General features: G+C 33.8%; 1 protein-coding gene across 2 annotated transcripts; it reads right to left on the bottom strand.

Annotated features, from left to right (window-relative positions):
* Positions 1-9,586: 9,586 nt before the first annotated feature.
* Positions 9,587-15,504, bottom strand: LOC141723610 (protein IMPAIRED IN BABA-INDUCED STERILITY 1). Of its 2 annotated transcripts, none has more exons than XM_074525454.1 (9): positions 14,742-15,504; positions 13,603-13,887; positions 12,977-13,294; positions 12,244-12,471; positions 11,895-11,992; positions 11,661-11,751; positions 10,963-11,490; positions 10,513-10,636; positions 9,587-9,977 (listed from the first exon to the last, which is right to left on the bottom strand). In XM_074525454.1, exons 1-9 carry the CDS (start codon positions 15,120-15,122, stop codon positions 9,931-9,933), a joined length of 2,100 nt encoding a protein of 699 aa, XP_074381555.1. In that variant the 5' UTR covers positions 15,123-15,504; the 3' UTR covers positions 9,587-9,930. The 2 variants fall into 2 exon arrangements, with proteins under 2 accessions (XP_074381555.1, XP_074381554.1); XM_074525453.1 differs by having other exon boundaries at positions 10,513-10,645; positions 14,742-15,500.
* Positions 15,505-17,085: the final 1,581 nt, after the last annotated feature.

Genomic DNA, 17,085 nt, shown 5'->3' with positions numbered 1-17,085 from the left:
AACGAGGACTAAGAACTATAATGATAAATGAGCACATGAATATCGGTTACTAAGAGAGAACGTACAATTAGCCCCTTCCACAAAATTTTAAACTTGCTGGAAGGCATAACAAAAGATACGAGGTTATGTGGATCAAATGTAGAAAGTACATGTGTTCATGGACAAGATTGCACTCTAATGCACCTTAAATTTGGAAACAAATTTTTAAAATTTCCTTCGATATTAGGTGCGCCGATTATTTGAAGTATCCGCAACTTGGACATCCTTTCAACCAAAAAGGTACTCACTTCTCTATAAGTAGAAGTCGTGAAATCTGAAATGAAACCTTCAATATCATTTCTTCCCTGATTTTATCAATAGTGAAAAAAAATATTAAGGAAGACAATATGTAATCAAATACTAGATCATATGATAGCTAAAAGTGACTAAAAAGAATCGATACCAAGGCAAGATAAATTTATTAACCCAACTCATTGTGTTTTATTGCAAGTGATTATTAACACTAACTACAATAGTGTTTGCAATTTTGATTACCTCTATATTTTGCAATGCATTTCCTCTCAATAACAATCGTGTAGTCTTCCTAAGTTATCTTCCCATGTTTTGGATAAGATTAAGCATCTCAAACCTATTCTATTTGTCAATTGTCTGTAGACACATGTCTACTAGATTTGGTATCCCAACAGCGGAAAAGAAATCACAAGATTTAAATACATCAGTAGCCTCATCTTTGTCCTTTCCGACGAAGAAGAATGCAATATCGAGAAAAATTTCCTTTTGCGTCTCATCGTCTAATTCATCGTAGCTCTCTGTATATCATTATCTGGAATTGCTCTAACTTTTTCAAGCTTGTTGTTCCAGAATGACTCATGAGTCCTACGACTCCTACCAAGTAAAGATGAACCTAACACCTAAGAGCTAATGGAAGACAGCCAGCATGAGTTACAAAGCTTAGGGAGAGCTCCTTGAAACTATCAGGTGGCATTGGTTTTCTAAATGCATGATAGCTAAAGAGCTCCAATGACTCGATATGACCTAGTGTCTTCACCATGTATGAATCAAGTTCTGATATATACGCTTTTAATTTATTTAGCAGATTTGCATCTCTCGTCGTAATAATAATTCTACTTCCAGCGGACACGAAGTTGCCAAGGCTTGTTGAACATCAAGAGACGTGTGTGTGTTTATTATTATGAGAGAGAGAGAGATGTGGAAAATATTAACTGTATTATTATTTCAACTGAATTCTATATAATGGTATATGTACTGAAAGAATGTACAGGGCGGGAAAAGTTGTTACGACTAACTAACTGATGCCAAAAGAGGGGTAACAGGATAAATAGTAAAACTAAACCATTATTTACAAAGAGTGATGTTATTATATACTAAGTAATATGTCCAACACCCCCCCTCAAGTTGGAGGTGGAGTGAACACCCAACTTGTGAATGATAGAGCTGTGTTGATGTCCGGTAAGAGGCTTTGTGAGCACATCTGCTAGTTGCAGGGAAGTTGGGACATATGACAATGAAATGAGACCTCCAAGAAGTTTTTCCCGTACAAAATGGCAGTCAATATCGATGTGTTTCGTTCGTTCATGGAACACATGATTTATGGCTATATAAATTGCAGCTTGACTATCACATTTGACAGAAATAGGCAAAATATCAGGTACATCTAGTTCATGTAATAACCGAGATAACCAAGCAAGTTCAGCAGTAATTCGTCTAAGAGATCTATACTCGGCATCTGCAGAAGACAAGGAAATGGTATGCTGCTTCTTTGATTTCCAAAAGACTAGACTACCCCCAACTAAAACAACATAACCACTGACAGATTTTCTAGTATGAGAGCAGGAAGCCCAATCAGCATCACAATATGCTTCCAATTGAATATTAGAAGATTTATTAAAAAACAAACCCTGAGAAGGATTAGCACTTAGATATCGGAGAACATGTAATGCAGCATGCCAATGAGGGAGCCTTGGTGTAGCCATAAATTGGCTTAAGTGTTGTACTGAGAAGGCCAAATCTGGGCGAGTGTTAGTGAGAAAATTTAACTTTCCCACTAATTTTCTATATAAAGCAGCATCTGAGAATAAGTTACCTTCAGTTGGTGATAATTTGACTGATAAGTCAAGTGGATTAACCACGGGAGGACTGTTCAAGTGACCAAATTCTGTAAGAAGAACAGTAGCAAATTTTTGTTGAGAGACAACCATCCCATCAGGAACATTTGAAAATTCTAAACCGAGAAAGTAATGAAGAGACCCCAGATCTTTGATCTTGAAAGCAGAGTCCAAATATGACTTGATGTGAGAGATTTCAACGTCATCATTCCCAACAACCATTATATCATCTACATAATTAGCCATATAAACAACAGAATTGCCAGACTTTTTGTAAAAGAGTGAATGATCATTTTGAGAAGATTAATAGCCTTGAGAAATTAAAGCAGTACTAAGCTTTGAAAACCAGTTTCTAGAGGCCTGTTTGAGGCCATATAATGACTTTAAGAGTTTACAGACCAAAGTAGGATCAGAAAGGAAAAGACCAGGGGGTGGTTTCATATAAACATCTTCATGGAGATCTCCATGAAGAAAAGCATTGTTAACATCAAGTTGATACATTTTCCATCCTTTCTTAACAGCAACTGCTACTAGGCTCCTTATGGTGGTCATTTTGACTATAGGAGAAAAAGTTTCAAAATAGTCTATACCCTCTTTTTGGGTAAAACCTTTAACTACAAGCCTAGCTTTGTATCTCTCAATAGAACCATCTGCATGATGCTTAACTTTAAAAACCCATTTACAACTAATGGCCTTTTTGCCAGGAGGAAGAGGAATTAAGGACCATGTATTGTTAGCTTCCAAGGCAGAAAATTCGTTTGCTATAGCCTGTTGCCACTCAGGAAATTTAGATGCTTCTTCATAAGACTGTGGCTCAGCAGGAGGTAAAGATAGAAAACCACTGTTACAAAAAATGGACTGAATAGGAGAGGATGTGTGAGATATACATAAAGATGTGATTGTGTTATCATAGGAGGTTTCACAAGTATTAGCTTTGCAAGATGATGGAAAAGAATGCACATAATCTTTGAGATAGGTAGGGAGTTGATGAACTCTGGTAGATTTTATAACAAGAGGAGGTGTGAAATGATTTTGAGGCGAAGTATCAGTATTATCAGAAAAATCAGTATCGGGTACAGAACTTTGTGAAATGTGAGTAAAATTGTTATGTATGAGAGACATAGGAGATGTAAAATCATGGTGTGGCAGAAGAATATCTTGTGGAAATTCTGTATCAGGGACATGTTGCGGAAAGAATGTATGAGATACATTTTTAACAAAAGGAAAAATCTTTTCGTGTAATATGACATCTCTGGTAAAGTAAATTTGTTTACTTTGAAGATCTAGAACTTTGTAAGCCTTTTTACCATAGGGATATCCAAGAAAAACACAAGCACTAGCTCTAGGAGTAAATTTATCCCTAAAAGGAGGTGGAATTGTTCTATAACAAAGGCAAACAAAAGGTTTTAAATGAGAAAATGTGGGTGATTTATCAAACAAAAGTTCATATGGAGATTTGCCCTGTAGAACCTTGGAAGGAAATCTGTTAATAAGGTAGGTTGCAGTTAGGACACAATCACCCCAATAACAAAGTGGGAGATTAGACTGAAACAAAAGGGCTCTGGATGTTTCTAACAAATGTTTGTGCTTCCTCTCAACAACCCCATTTTGTTGAGGGGTATAGACACAAGAAGTTTGATGCATAATGCCTTGAGAAAGAAGGTAGGCTTTTGCATCTAAAGAACATCATAATTCTAATGCATTATCAGTTCTAATGCATTGAACTTGGGACTTAAATTGGGTTTTAATCATTGACAAAAAATATTTGATGAAGGTAAAAGCATTACTTTTACAACTGAGCAAGTGAGTCCATGTAGTTCTGGTATAATCATCAACCAAAGTGATAAAGTATTTGTACTTGTTATAAGTAGGTGTATGATAGGGACCCCAGAGATCAATATGAATTAACTGAAATTTAACAGTGGAATGAACAGAATTATGAGAAAAAGGCAATCTGTGTTGCCTTTCCTTAGCACAGATATCACAAGCACTAAGAGTATCAATGTCAGATTGACTAGAATCATTATTACAGAGAGACAATTTCTTGAGTTTAGATAAGGGTAAATGACCCAATCTAGAGTGCCACAACAGGAGGTTCTTATTACAATTTGAACTAACATTCATACTAGAAAAAGAAGGAGTAGCAGCAAATGTTGATGAAGATGATAGAAGATAGAGTCCTTTGTAGAATCTACCAAGAGCCAGAGGGTTCTTCAGAGAAGAACCCTGTAAATAGCATATAGCAAATGTGAAATTAACAGAACATTGCATTTGTTGTGTTAATTTGCTGATGGAAATAAGATTGTATTTGAAAGAAGGAACATAAATCACATCATATAAGACAAGACCATTGTATAAAAATATATTTCCTATAGAGGAAATAATAATGTGTTGACCATTTGGCAAAGAGATTGTGGTATTGTGTGTTATGGGTTTTAAGGCAGTGAACAGATTTTTATTATAGCACATATGGTCAGTTGCACCACTGTCAATTATCCAATCATTTCCTTGAGAATCAGATAAGCAAGCAATTTGTGAGGAAGGAACAGAAACAGTACCAGCAAAGTTGGCAGCAGAGACTTGAGATTGATCAGATAACTGGGATTGTTGTGTTGCAGACTTCAGTAAATTCATAAATTGAGCACAGAGTTCTGGTGTTAGTCCAAGTGATGGTTTTGCTTCAACAGCAGTGGCATTTTGAGTAGGAGAATCAGATCCTGGATTAGAGCTTTCAACAGAAGCAGCAAATTTCTTAGCCTTGGTAAATTTAAAATCAACTGGGAAACCATGTAATTTGTAGCACTTGTCAATGAGATGTCCTGGTTTCTTGCAGTAGTTACAATGTAATGAACTCTTTTTCGCATCAGAAAACCCAGATTTAGGTCTGTTAAACTGATTTTGAGCTCGGGGAAAATTAACATTCAATGCAGCAGAATCAGGCAGCAATTGTCCAGAAGAGTGGATTTCTTTTTGAGCTTCCTCTTGGAGAAGTAGATTGTAAACATGTCCCAGAGAAGGTAGAGGTGATCTCATCAATATGGAACCTCTCATCATATTATAAGTGTCATTAAGACCCATGAGAAACTGTATGACTTTCTGATCCTGTTGAAATTCAGTAAGTTTCTTCGAAGCACCACATGTACAACCACAAGTGCAAAAAGGAACAGTGCAGAGTGAATCAATATCATCCCATAACATTTTGATTTTAGTGAAATAGGTAGCAACAGTAGAATTTCCTTGAGAAATCTCTGATAATTCTTTATGTAGTCCAAACAACTGAGCTCCATTAGAAGTGCCATATCGTTCTTCAAGTTCAAGCCACATTTGATGAGCCGAAGTGGAGTAGATAACACTACGGCCAATAGATTTTGACAAAGCACCAAGGATCCATGATATAACCATATCATTACAACGAGTCCAGCTCTTAAAGGTAGGATCATTAGGATCAGGTTTGGGAAAAGAGCCATCAACAAAACAAATCTTATTTCTCACGGATAAAGCGATCAGAACAGAACGTTTCCAGTTGCTAAAACCATTGCCGTCAAAGACGTCATTTATCAGTTTCATTCCAGGATTATCAGAAGAATGCAAAGTGAGAGGATTATCATGATCAAGATGAGTATGAGATTGAGTGAATCGATGAGGAGTAGATTGAGATTCAGTGTTGTTATGAGAGGTGGATGCCATATGAATTAATTGAGAAATCAGAACAAGATTCAAGTAAAAAATGGTTGAGTCATAAACACAAACACGTAGAGTGCAGTGAGATATGAGAACAGATTTATATGAGGAGACTAGAAACACTAACAATATACACGATCTCGGCAAGATTGTGCAGAAATGAGAATCGATAAGAATAATCGATGAAAAAATGCAAAATTATGAACAGGATTACGAAGAACTACAAATCAATACGAGAAATTTACGAAAATTGCATAAGATTTATCAAGAAGTAGGTAGAAACAAGTAAACTAAGCTTGAGTTACTAGATTAGTATAGAATTGTGTATCTAAGATGAAGAAATGATCAACTTAACTGATGAACAAGATGAAGATCATGAAATGATGAATTATCGCCATTAACAATCATATGTGGAAGTAGACGAGAGAAAACAATCACAGTAACTCCATTACTGCTCTGATACCATGTTGAACATCAAGAGATGTGTGTGTGTTTATTATTATGAGAGAGAGAGATGAGAGAGAGATGTGGAAAATATTAACTGTATTATTATTTCAACTGAAGTCTATACAATGGTATATGTACTGAAAGAATGTACAGGGCGGGAAAAGTTATTACGACTAACTAACTGATGCCAAAAGAGGGGTAACAGGATAAATAGTAAAACTAAACTATTATTTACAAAGAGTGATGTTATTATATACTAAGTAATATGTCCAACAAGGCTTGCTAGCAATTCTGAATAGTTTGATTGGTCCAAATCATCTAGAACAACGAGAGCTTTCTTAAAATAAAGAATTTGTTTCAATTTTCGTATTTTACTTTCAACATCGATAAACTTGTAGTTCTTCTTTCTGAGAAGATCAATTAAGAGTTGCTTGAGTGGAGGAAGTAGAGGACCAATTCCTTGTGAGTACCGTTCAACCTTTTCACTAAAGCAGCTGATATCAAATTTGTTAACATTTTTGTTGTAGAAAGTTTTAGTAATTGTAGTTTTTCCAATTCCACTCATCTCACGTATACCAATGGCACAAACATCATTGAAATCCATGCTTAGTTTTTGATATATTTCTTCAACTTAAAAGTCTATCCCGAATAACTTTTCAAGGTGTGACACTGTTGCAAATGCCCGTATTGCCACGTTCCCCACAATTGTTTGAATGATGTGTGATTCATTCCTGTTTTTAGTCATTAAACAGAATTAGGATTCTATAAGTTTAAAGCATCAACCCTCCAAGAAACTAAAGAGAAGAGGAATCTCATTTACATGCTTACACAAACAATTGTAATCAATCATAAGCAAAAATAAAAAAATTCATTGGATCAAGGAAAGAAAGTCTAACCTTTAATTTCCTGGTGAAGATGTTTAATTTTCTATCTACTTAAATGCAAATAATCAAATTCTAACTATCTAAATAAAATCTTGAGTAGTTATATAAAGCTATAAAATGACTGGTAACTTGGTGGAGAACAAAAACTGCCATTTTGAAAATTAAAATAAAGGGTCTTACTCATTTGCTTCTCTTCTCAGATGGTGTCCTGTAAGCTTAGCTATTTCAGAAAGAGCTGATTTCCACTTCACACTTACATCAGCTGAATATCGCTTTTTATGGCCATCAAGAGCTTTCCCAAAACTACCTTTCTGGTCCGGAACATCTGATGGATCAACCTGAATTTTTGTTTTATCACAACTAAGGATCTCCACAAGCTCGTCAAGGCACCATCGCGAACGAGCATAGTTCTCTGAAAGAACAACAATAAACATATTTGAATTTCTAATTGCGTCAAGTAGAGTGGATGAAATTTCATGGCCCTTTTCAAGTGCATGATCATCTCTAAAGGCTCGAATTCCAGCTTGATCTATAGCAGAGTAAAGATGTGAAGTAAAGTTAATGCGAGTATCTTTGCCATAAAAGCTCAGAAAGACATCCCAAGTAAGCGGAGATATAAAAGAGGAAGAACAATAAGGGTACGTTAATCGGAGATTGCTAGTGGTATCCTTAGAAGGACATTGTTTCTTAATGCAAACACTACGAATGATGATGGCAAGTATGGCAAGTATTGTGAGTATGGGCAGAGCCCAAATTAAAACTACTTGTTTTGAGGTATGCATGGCAAATTTTGCACGGAAGATAATGAGTATGAACTGAACTTTACGAGTATTCTGGGAAAATCTTCAACTTTGCAGATTGCTGTTCATTTTTCTGACTTTTTTCGTTTCAGACTTTTCTACCTTGCTTAGTGTACGTGTAGAAATAGGACCTCTTTCTACGAGAAAATTATATCGTATGCATTTAATAATCTCCGACAAGTTCTTTAAAGTATTATCAAAATTGAAACTCCAAGAGATTTTTACACGCTCTTTAAACTTTAAAAGCTTAACGGATCGTTTAGTTGAGAACACGATATGAGTTTGGAATAAGGAATCGGATTATGCTGGTATGGCTGATATAATGTGTTTGTTTAGATACTAGAATTAAATTGTTTGATTTAGATATTTTTGATTCAGTGATTAAATCAAACTTTTATATATTACAAATGTTGAATTTAAGTTAGTTATATAACTTACAAATAAAAAAAATATGTGATTAAAAAATTAAAATTTTAAAATTTTAATGTTAATTCATAACTTTAAAACAAATAAAATAAAATATTACTAATTTGTATGAAATAAAAATAAGTACGACTTATTTAAGATTAAACAACATAATATTTAAAATATATGTTTTACGATTATATTTAACTTTATAAATAAAAATAAAATAATGAAATTTAATTTGATAACTCATACCCCTCTCTCAAACCCACCTCTCCGCCAAGGTATGAAATCTGATTCTAGAGAGGTATAAGAAATAAGGAATGAGTATCAAATTTCAAAAATTATAAACAAAACACCATGTATGAGTTTGAAATTAATGAAACTCATATCTGATACCAGAATAAGTCGAACCAAACAACCCCTAAGAGTCTTTTCTCTCTCCTCTCTTTTAAGAGTCAACCACTTACTCTTAACCTATATTTTATTATGGAAAATACTAGAGACCCCAAATTTTTATCCCAAAATTTTTCCCAAATCTTATGTGTCACATGAATAGTTGGTAAACTTTCTAATAATAAGATGAGACCCCGCGTGTATTAATATGCGCCCACGAATTAAAATAAGCCATGTGTCAACCACGTCATTTGGTAAAAATTTGGGGAGGAATTTGGCAAACCTAGCACTATTCTTTTATTATAAAATAATTCAACCACCCACTTTATCTCTCAACTTTGAATTGTACTTCTACTAAATAAAGATATTTTAATATTAAAATATTATTTAAAGAATGAATATAAAGAATGTTGTTGGAGGTGAATACACGTTAAGTTGTTAATAATCAATATTTTATAATATATTTGAAAAGTGATCTAAAAAACTGTCGAAGATGCTTTAATAATAAAATTTTATTCCAACCTCAGTTTATGCGATTTGGTTTCTGAACATTGACTTACAATGACTTTTTTCACTATATGATAAAGGTCTTATTAGGTTGCTGCTTTCGTGATGTTGATTTTATTTCATTATATGATAAGACCTAAAATTTAGAGAAAACAAGTCCCCGTAATTTTGAAATAAGCTCTTGCGAGAAGTAACAACTGATTTTCTTGTCAAACCTCGTCACATTAATTTTCTTTTTCCTCCGGCACATTTTCTAACATCCATTTTAACCGCAATCTCAAGCAAAGCCCAAGAGAGAATGAAAAATATTGTTATACAAGTGTGTAATCATTTCATGAGATGCAAGAAAAAATGAATTACCACGAGGCTTCAAATATACGCTCTTCTCTAATCTTATAACTAAGAGAACCTGTACAATGCCTTGCTCAAAGTTTAATACATCTGAATTTAGGTGAAAATAAGTATAACAAAAAAGAAAGCATGACCATCCATAAATCGTTTCCCAACTGCTTGAATCTGCGAACTTCCTAGTTTCATTTGATCATACTTCTTCGCAGTGATGACTGCCAAAGCCTTCAATTCCGGGCACTTTCTCAATTGACAATAAATATGTATTATAATGCACTGTAATTCTATTGACTACATAGGGTGTTATAGGTTTTTGTTATGGTTGTCCATTCTAAGTTACTTGTTTCCAGTAACAGCTTCGGTTTTCTTCCCGTTTTTCCTGCCTGCAATAGTACAAGGTTTATTACTGGAATGACACTCAATATTCAAATTGAAAACTGGACCGATGGAAACATAGACTATGTAGCTTAATCACTTAAAGAACTAAATTGAAATACACGATCAGCCAATATTTATCGATATTACCAAGGAGTCTCTTAGAAAAATAATGAAGTGCTATCACAAGGAGCAAGCATGCATAATGACATCTTGATGATATGGAACCAACGATGCATGCAACATCACAATATCAGTTCTCTCTTATCTGTACTAAGCAGAAAAGGAGTCTAGTTTAAATGGTAAGATAAATATTTCAAAAATGGCTTCCTCTAATTAATGTCCCGGTTCGCTTCCTCATAAACTACTACACCCCCTCTTTTTATGCCAACAAATTGGAGAAAAACAAACTAAAGTCGAAAGCAAAGCAAAATTTGCAAGATGAAGAAGAAACAAACAATACCACGATAGCCAAATATAAAAATATATATTTTTAAAATTCTATTATTGATGAATTCGTTCTTTCATATTCTAAATTATCACCTCTTTGGAACCATGTTCTCCGGACTGCCTGGCGGATCTGACGTTCATGTCGCTTTAGAAGCTCATCGATCTTATGGGATTGAGATAGTAATGGTCCTGAAAATTCAACCTTATCCTCATGATCCTGAAAAACCTGTCTCAAGTCAAACCAAATAAATTCCGAGAATTCACTTTAAGTGTGAATTTTTACAATTGCAAGCTCGTAAAGTATGATGAAATATCGAAATCAGAATCAAGCTAATTCAAATTGATCTTCCAAGTTACAAGCTGTCGATAATTTACATTAAAAAGTCTTTCCGATTTATAGACAACAGACCACACAATATATCATTATATTTTCTGAAAAGAAATTTTGAGCCCGGTATGAATAAACGGAATAATTATATTTTGATTTTAGAAAGATCAAATCAGTAAAACAGTATAAAAAACTTTAGATGCATTTGAGCTTACCGAGATGAATCGCTTAGTAGCCAATTCCTCTCTCTGATAAAGTTTTAGTGACAGATCCTGGGAGTGGTATCCGTCTGAAGCATCAAAGGAATCAGATCCCTCCAACTGAGACCAATTTTTCATCATAGAATGTTTTGACAGCTCATAAGAATCATATCCTCTGGAATTTCCACGACTACCATGCAACACTTCGCCATTTTCATGACGTTTTAGATCATTATCATGGCGTGAATTCAGGGTAACGGAAGGTTCAAACATGAGACTTCTTGAACTAGACCTACTGCGTGAAGACGCAGAAGAATCATCTAAACGTCGTTTCGCCCACGCAAATCCACTTGACCCAGAAACTTCTAATGGCCCTGAATAGGGAATATCCCCGTGAGATGCATTCTTTATGTGGGAAACGTCTTCCTTTAAATCAACCGATGGCTTGCGTGGATGCAACCCCAAGATGGTATCTCCTTTTTTGTTATCCACACCACCACCTCCCTTGATTTTATAAGAAGTTTGATTTCTGCCTGGTAAGTTCTGATCAGATTAAAAACAACCAAGTATGAGAACAGGTTTATTTTAACTATTAAAGCATATACCATCAGATCAGAAAGCAAGCTAAGCATACCAAAAGCGACTTGCAAGTTCTTCTTATTACAATACTAAAGCACATCTAAGAGAGGGTATGCATTAATTTAGATATATACCTCCTCTGGAGCCAATTTGCTGGCGGTGTTTTGTTTTCTACTTAATTTTCTTAATGTTTCAGGTCCACGTGATCTCCCACTAGGCCGTTTCCTGAAACATCAGGGTACATTTATCTTAATACATAAAATCATAAATGCTCCAGTAGGAGGCATTCCTCAGTCTTTAATTGATTCTGAAGATCAGATCTCCATTAATCACTCCATCCCAAGTGATTGAAAAAAAAAATATATTACCTTCTTGCTTCCTCACGGTGCTTTGCATCTATCTCTTTGCTTGGCTGGTACTTTGGCAAGCTTGATGGATCACATGCATAAGGCTTTGTAGTAAAGTACTATATAAAAGATAAAGCAGTAAGAATCAGTAACATTATAGCAAGTGTAGCCTAAAAGAGTGTGAGGAACAAATCTGTTAAAATCTAATGGCACGAAGCAAGAGAACAAATATGACAACTGAAACAATTCATAATTTGTTGCTGAATAAATGGAACAAATCATAGCATCAAGATATATTTTACCAACAGGTTTACTATCAATTATATCCACATCAAAGTGACTACATTGACACATCTTATGCTATCAGTACCTCAGATGCAAGAGCAGAAGTAGCAGTCCCGCGCTTATTAGGCTCAACAGAAAGTAAAATTTCTATCAGATTCACAGCAGTTTTAGGCAGTTCCTTGAAGGACTCCAAAAGGCAACTTTCATAAGGTTGCTGAGGCTTAAACACGGTTGCATGAGTAAGCTTGTTCTTCTTCCAGTAATCATCATTTGGAGACCCGCAAAGCTTGAAAATTTTGTGCAACTGTTCAACCTTCAGTAGATAAAGGACATTTCATTAGCATTTTTAAGAATCTACTATAAGAACGCTAGACAATAAAACGTACATATATTAAAACTATAAATATCAAGCTTTTCTCTTTTGCTAAATAATAGCATGCTTTTAATGATGATCACGCTGCAATTCATTTATAGTAATTCTATAAATATAGACATAATTTGTTAGATAAGATTGTCAGGTTACTAACTCTTGAAAACTCTATACTTCTAGGAGAAATGCAAAAAAATCATATCATGTGCAATTTACTGGTCTCCCATGCTTAAAGGCCAAAACCAACTTTGGGCTTGAAACTCAAGACCTTGCCTCGATTCCATGTTTGATGAATCTCTTAAGACAAGGTTCTGAACTAATTGTCCCATATGTTTCAATGTGATTCTAAACTTACAAGTCTACAATATATATACAATGAATCATTACAATTGTCAACTTCTGAAGTTTAACTCTCAGAATAATATAATTGATGTTTTAAGACTTTTACCTCAGTTCTTCCTTGGAGGATAGGATTTCCAAGGAGAAGTTCTGCAAATAGACAGCCAACGCTCCAAATATCCACAGATGGTCCATAATCTGTAGACCCCAACAAGAGTTCGGGAGGTCGGTACCACAATGTGACAACTCGGCTCGTTAGTGGTTGCCTCTTCCCAGCATTACAGAAGTTTGCCAAGCCAAAATCAGCTACTTTCAAAACTCCTTCATTATTAACCAAGAGGTTGGCACCTTTGATGTCTCTATGCATTACTCCCCGAGAATGACAATGTTCAAGTGCAGATAACAATTGTTTCATGTAGCATTTAACCTACATAATACATTTAAATTTAATCCTATGAATTTAAATGGATCCATGCTTATATTGTCTTGATAACATTAAAAAAAGCTTATAATTTATAATTTTTCAATGCATGTGCTATAATTTAAGTACTTATATTTCGAGAATTACAATTGGTTATACTAAACTTGTAGGAACGATTGAATTAAACTTTAAACTACCATTATCAAAATTGCATAGGAAACTAAAAAGTTCTTTTAAGCTACACACCTATGTTAGAACAACCAGAGACCTTCATACCATTAAAACGAAATTTAAATCTTAGAATGAAATCAAACCTGCGCTTCACTGAATTTAATATCGGGGCTAGACAAGAGTCCAGATATATCGTGCTCCATGTATTCAAATACGAGGTATATGCTACATGATAGCCTTGAAGTAATTATACCCTCCAACTTTATGACATTTGGATGGTCAAGCCTACGCAGAATAAAAATTTCCCTAGCCATAAAGCGAACACTTTCAGGCTCAAAATTGTCAAACCGCACCTTTTTTAAAGCGACTATCTTCCCAGTGTTAAGGTCACGTGCCCGGAAGACACTGCTATATGTGCCCTGTCCAATCTATATAAATGCAATATTAAGTTTAGTTTATCATATGATAAAAACTAGAAGTTTACAGAGCATTGATAATTGAATGTACATCATATAATCTACTGATTTACATAATTAAAGAAAAAAGAACTTTGGAGCAAAGAACCATAAGATCTCAACTTCAGAATGTAATTATTCTCCAAATGAAGTATACTTAAACGCATTAATAAACACGGTATATTAAAAAAACAAGGTCATTGATATTACATTTTTAACGCCAATAACTTGGAAGAGCACAAATTGGAGAAGTTTTGCGTCACACTTGCATAATTGACATATTAGAGAAATCAGTGTGCATGAATGCTTAGTTGAAGTGTTAATCTTAAAACACACTAAAATAAAGACTTTGCAACTAATGTACTTCAGAGATTTTAAACACTGATGGTTCGGGCATCCTAACATCATAAAGACCATACTTTTATTTACACAAGAGAGAGACAAAATAATTGTGAGTATATACACGTATACGCGTAATAGAGTCAATTACTTGGAACACTCTATACGACAATAACCGACTAAAGACTGAACACAATCAAACAAAATCTAGCTGAGCAACTTCAGCAGGTGGAGAAAACTTATGTCTTAGCCCACATTTTCAAAGTGACACATCTACCATAACATTGCATTATAAACCATTTTAACCAAATTTAAATTATCTCAAGTAGTATAAGTAACATTTGCAAATATTGAAAATTTAACAACTTTGCATCATAATGAAACTTTAGTAACTACTTTTTGGTTATAAAAATTTATCATTAATTACCCTTTGTAAATTAAATACTACTCTTAGTAAATACAGTAAAAAAATAAATATATGTATTAACCTTCTCTAATTTCTCAAAAGAATCAGCTTTGAGTGGGACCCATCCCTGAATAGCTTCACCTGCTACAGCACTGAGCCAGGCAGGCCAACCAGCAGCAACTTGTTCACCTTCCACATACTTTTGCAAATTCCCCAACCTAAAACTCGCTACTGACTCACTACCTCCACCATTAGAACTCGCTCTCCCTGACTCACTCAACTCGCTCCCCAACTCACTCCTCTTTTTCTTCTTCTTACTCTTCTTTGTCTCAACTTCCACCACAAACCCATCATTCCTACCCGAATTTAAACCCGAACCCGACCCGGCATTGTCTCTAAACGCCCCGGAATGATCAAATGCTGGCGTCACTGACACAGCTTGCTTCGACGTCACACAACCCATGATTTACACTACTTTTTAACACAAACTAAGCTCGAGCCGGATCAAGATTTAGGCCATTTCATACAAATCTCCATCTGGGTCAAGCTCAACCTTTAATTTTCATAATCCCAAGAATAATCAAGAAAATCAAGAAAATATTATCACAGTCACTTTTTTAGCTGCAATTGGTGTATGTAAATGAATAAAAAGGTGTATATAGATGCAAGTTATAATGGGTAGTTAACAGAAATGAGCGAAATCTACGGGAGATATAAGAATTGAATGATGTGAAAATGTGGGCACATAGTAAAGTTTGTGACTTTATTTATGTGTGTTTGTCTGTGTGTTGTCTAACTTTACAATGAGAAAATGAAAAATGGCAGTCTTTTTGATGTATATGTTAAGTTGGACTTTTATGAAATTGCTTGCTTGATTTTAAATTCCATTTTTTTGTATGTATTGTGTATTTCTGATTTTCTATCCCAAAATTTAAGTTTGAAAATCTGAAAAAATATGTAGAGCCAAGAAATAAGGCTGGCAGGATGTTAAATACATGAGGTCCTACGTTTGATAATGCAGTGGTTGAGACGCGTGGAATGGTGCATTAGGAGAACATTTTAGGTTGGTTTGGTGTTGACTCATAATATATCGACTTTATTTGGATTTTTCTCCTCTTCTTATATTTTTTTTTGAATTTTAAAATTATTTATGAAACACTTGTGACAGGGAAGTACACTGTACACGTATCCCAAATTCTTGGTAATCTAAATTTGAATTACTAAACAGATCCAAATTATTTTAATATAAATTTTTTATTATTTTTATAATTTTAGTTTATTAAATTTAAAAACGATTTATAAATAATTAATGAAATGAATATGTTTTTAGCTAATTAAGTTTATAATTTTAATATTTTTTAAGTGTAGTAAAAGAAATTATTTTAAATTTAATTCATTTATTAGATATAATATAAATAGTTATTCATGTTTAAACACTAAATTTAAGAATAAAAAGTTTAATATAATATTTGCGTATTATAATATTTAAAAGTTAATTTGGATTAAAATTTGGATCGCGCTGTTGAAGTTTGATAAAAAAAATTGGATTAGAGTTTGGATCAATTCGTGATCCAAATTTGAATTTTTAGATCAAAACTGTTGGAGATCGCATAAGTATTATAATATAAGATAAAGTAAGCACGCATATAAGAAAATATTTGCTTTAGATTTTTCTGTTGTTTAAAAAGGGTTGTACGTTTAAAATAATTTAATTACTAATATTTTCAATTAAATTCAAAAGAATTTAAATTTTTTAATTTTGAAATAGTTAATCAAGTCAATTATATACGATCATTTTTGCTGGAAGATCGAAACTATCTGACGCAAGTCAAAGATGTTGCCGGTAGTATGATAGGGTAAGTATCAATCAACTATGTTATATATCGCAAAATTTTGAAAAACCCATCAAATCAAATTTAAAAGATACGTATATTGTATCGATTCGGATGAAAGAAAATATATTACGTAGTTTAGAAAGAAAATATTAGGTAGCCGATTCACCTCCTAAGAAAATTTGTGTAAAAAAATATTTTGTTCACAATAATTTAATAATAAGAATGAAATTTTATACGTGCACACGAGTTTTCAAATTAAAACTTGACAAGTGTCATATCACTTTATTTTCTAAAAAATTTGGGAATGAATTTTAGTATCAATCAAAAATTATTTTAAAAATTATTTCTTTCAAGCACTGACGAATCCGGTTTCGAATATGAGGGGGACCAAAAAAAAATTATAACTATTCAACAAATATACGTAAAATAACAAGTAATCATATATTAATATAATTTAATATTTACAAGATAATCATATTACAGAGTTGTTCGTGAAAGAATTCGAGCTCGGACCCGATTTATTAAAAATACGATCTCGAACACAAAAATGTGTTCGTTAAGAAAACGAGCTCGAGCCGAGCATTTGGCATG

Source organism: Apium graveolens, chromosome 5 (assembly GCF_009905375.1).
Source record: "Apium graveolens cultivar Ventura chromosome 5, ASM990537v1, whole genome shotgun sequence".
Lineage (NCBI taxonomy): Eukaryota > Viridiplantae > Streptophyta > Magnoliopsida > Apiales > Apiaceae > Apium > Apium graveolens.
This window is presented reverse-complemented; position numbering and strand designations above follow the sequence as displayed.

Excerpts from the sequence above, each read along its gene's own strand:
- LOC141723610 (XM_074525453.1), bottom strand. The coding sequence starts at position 15,122 with ATGGGTTGTGTGACGTCGAAGCAAGCTGTGTCAGTGACGCCAGCATTT. Across the intron at positions 12,472-12,976 it reads TCCTCCAAGGAAGAACTGAG|GTTGAACAGTTGCACAAAAT; the intron begins GTAAAAGTCTTA and ends TATCTACTGAAG. Across the intron at positions 10,646-10,962 it reads CTACTAAGCGATTCATCTCG|GTTTTTCAGGATCATGAGGA; the intron begins GTAAGCTCAAAT and ends GACTTGAGACAG.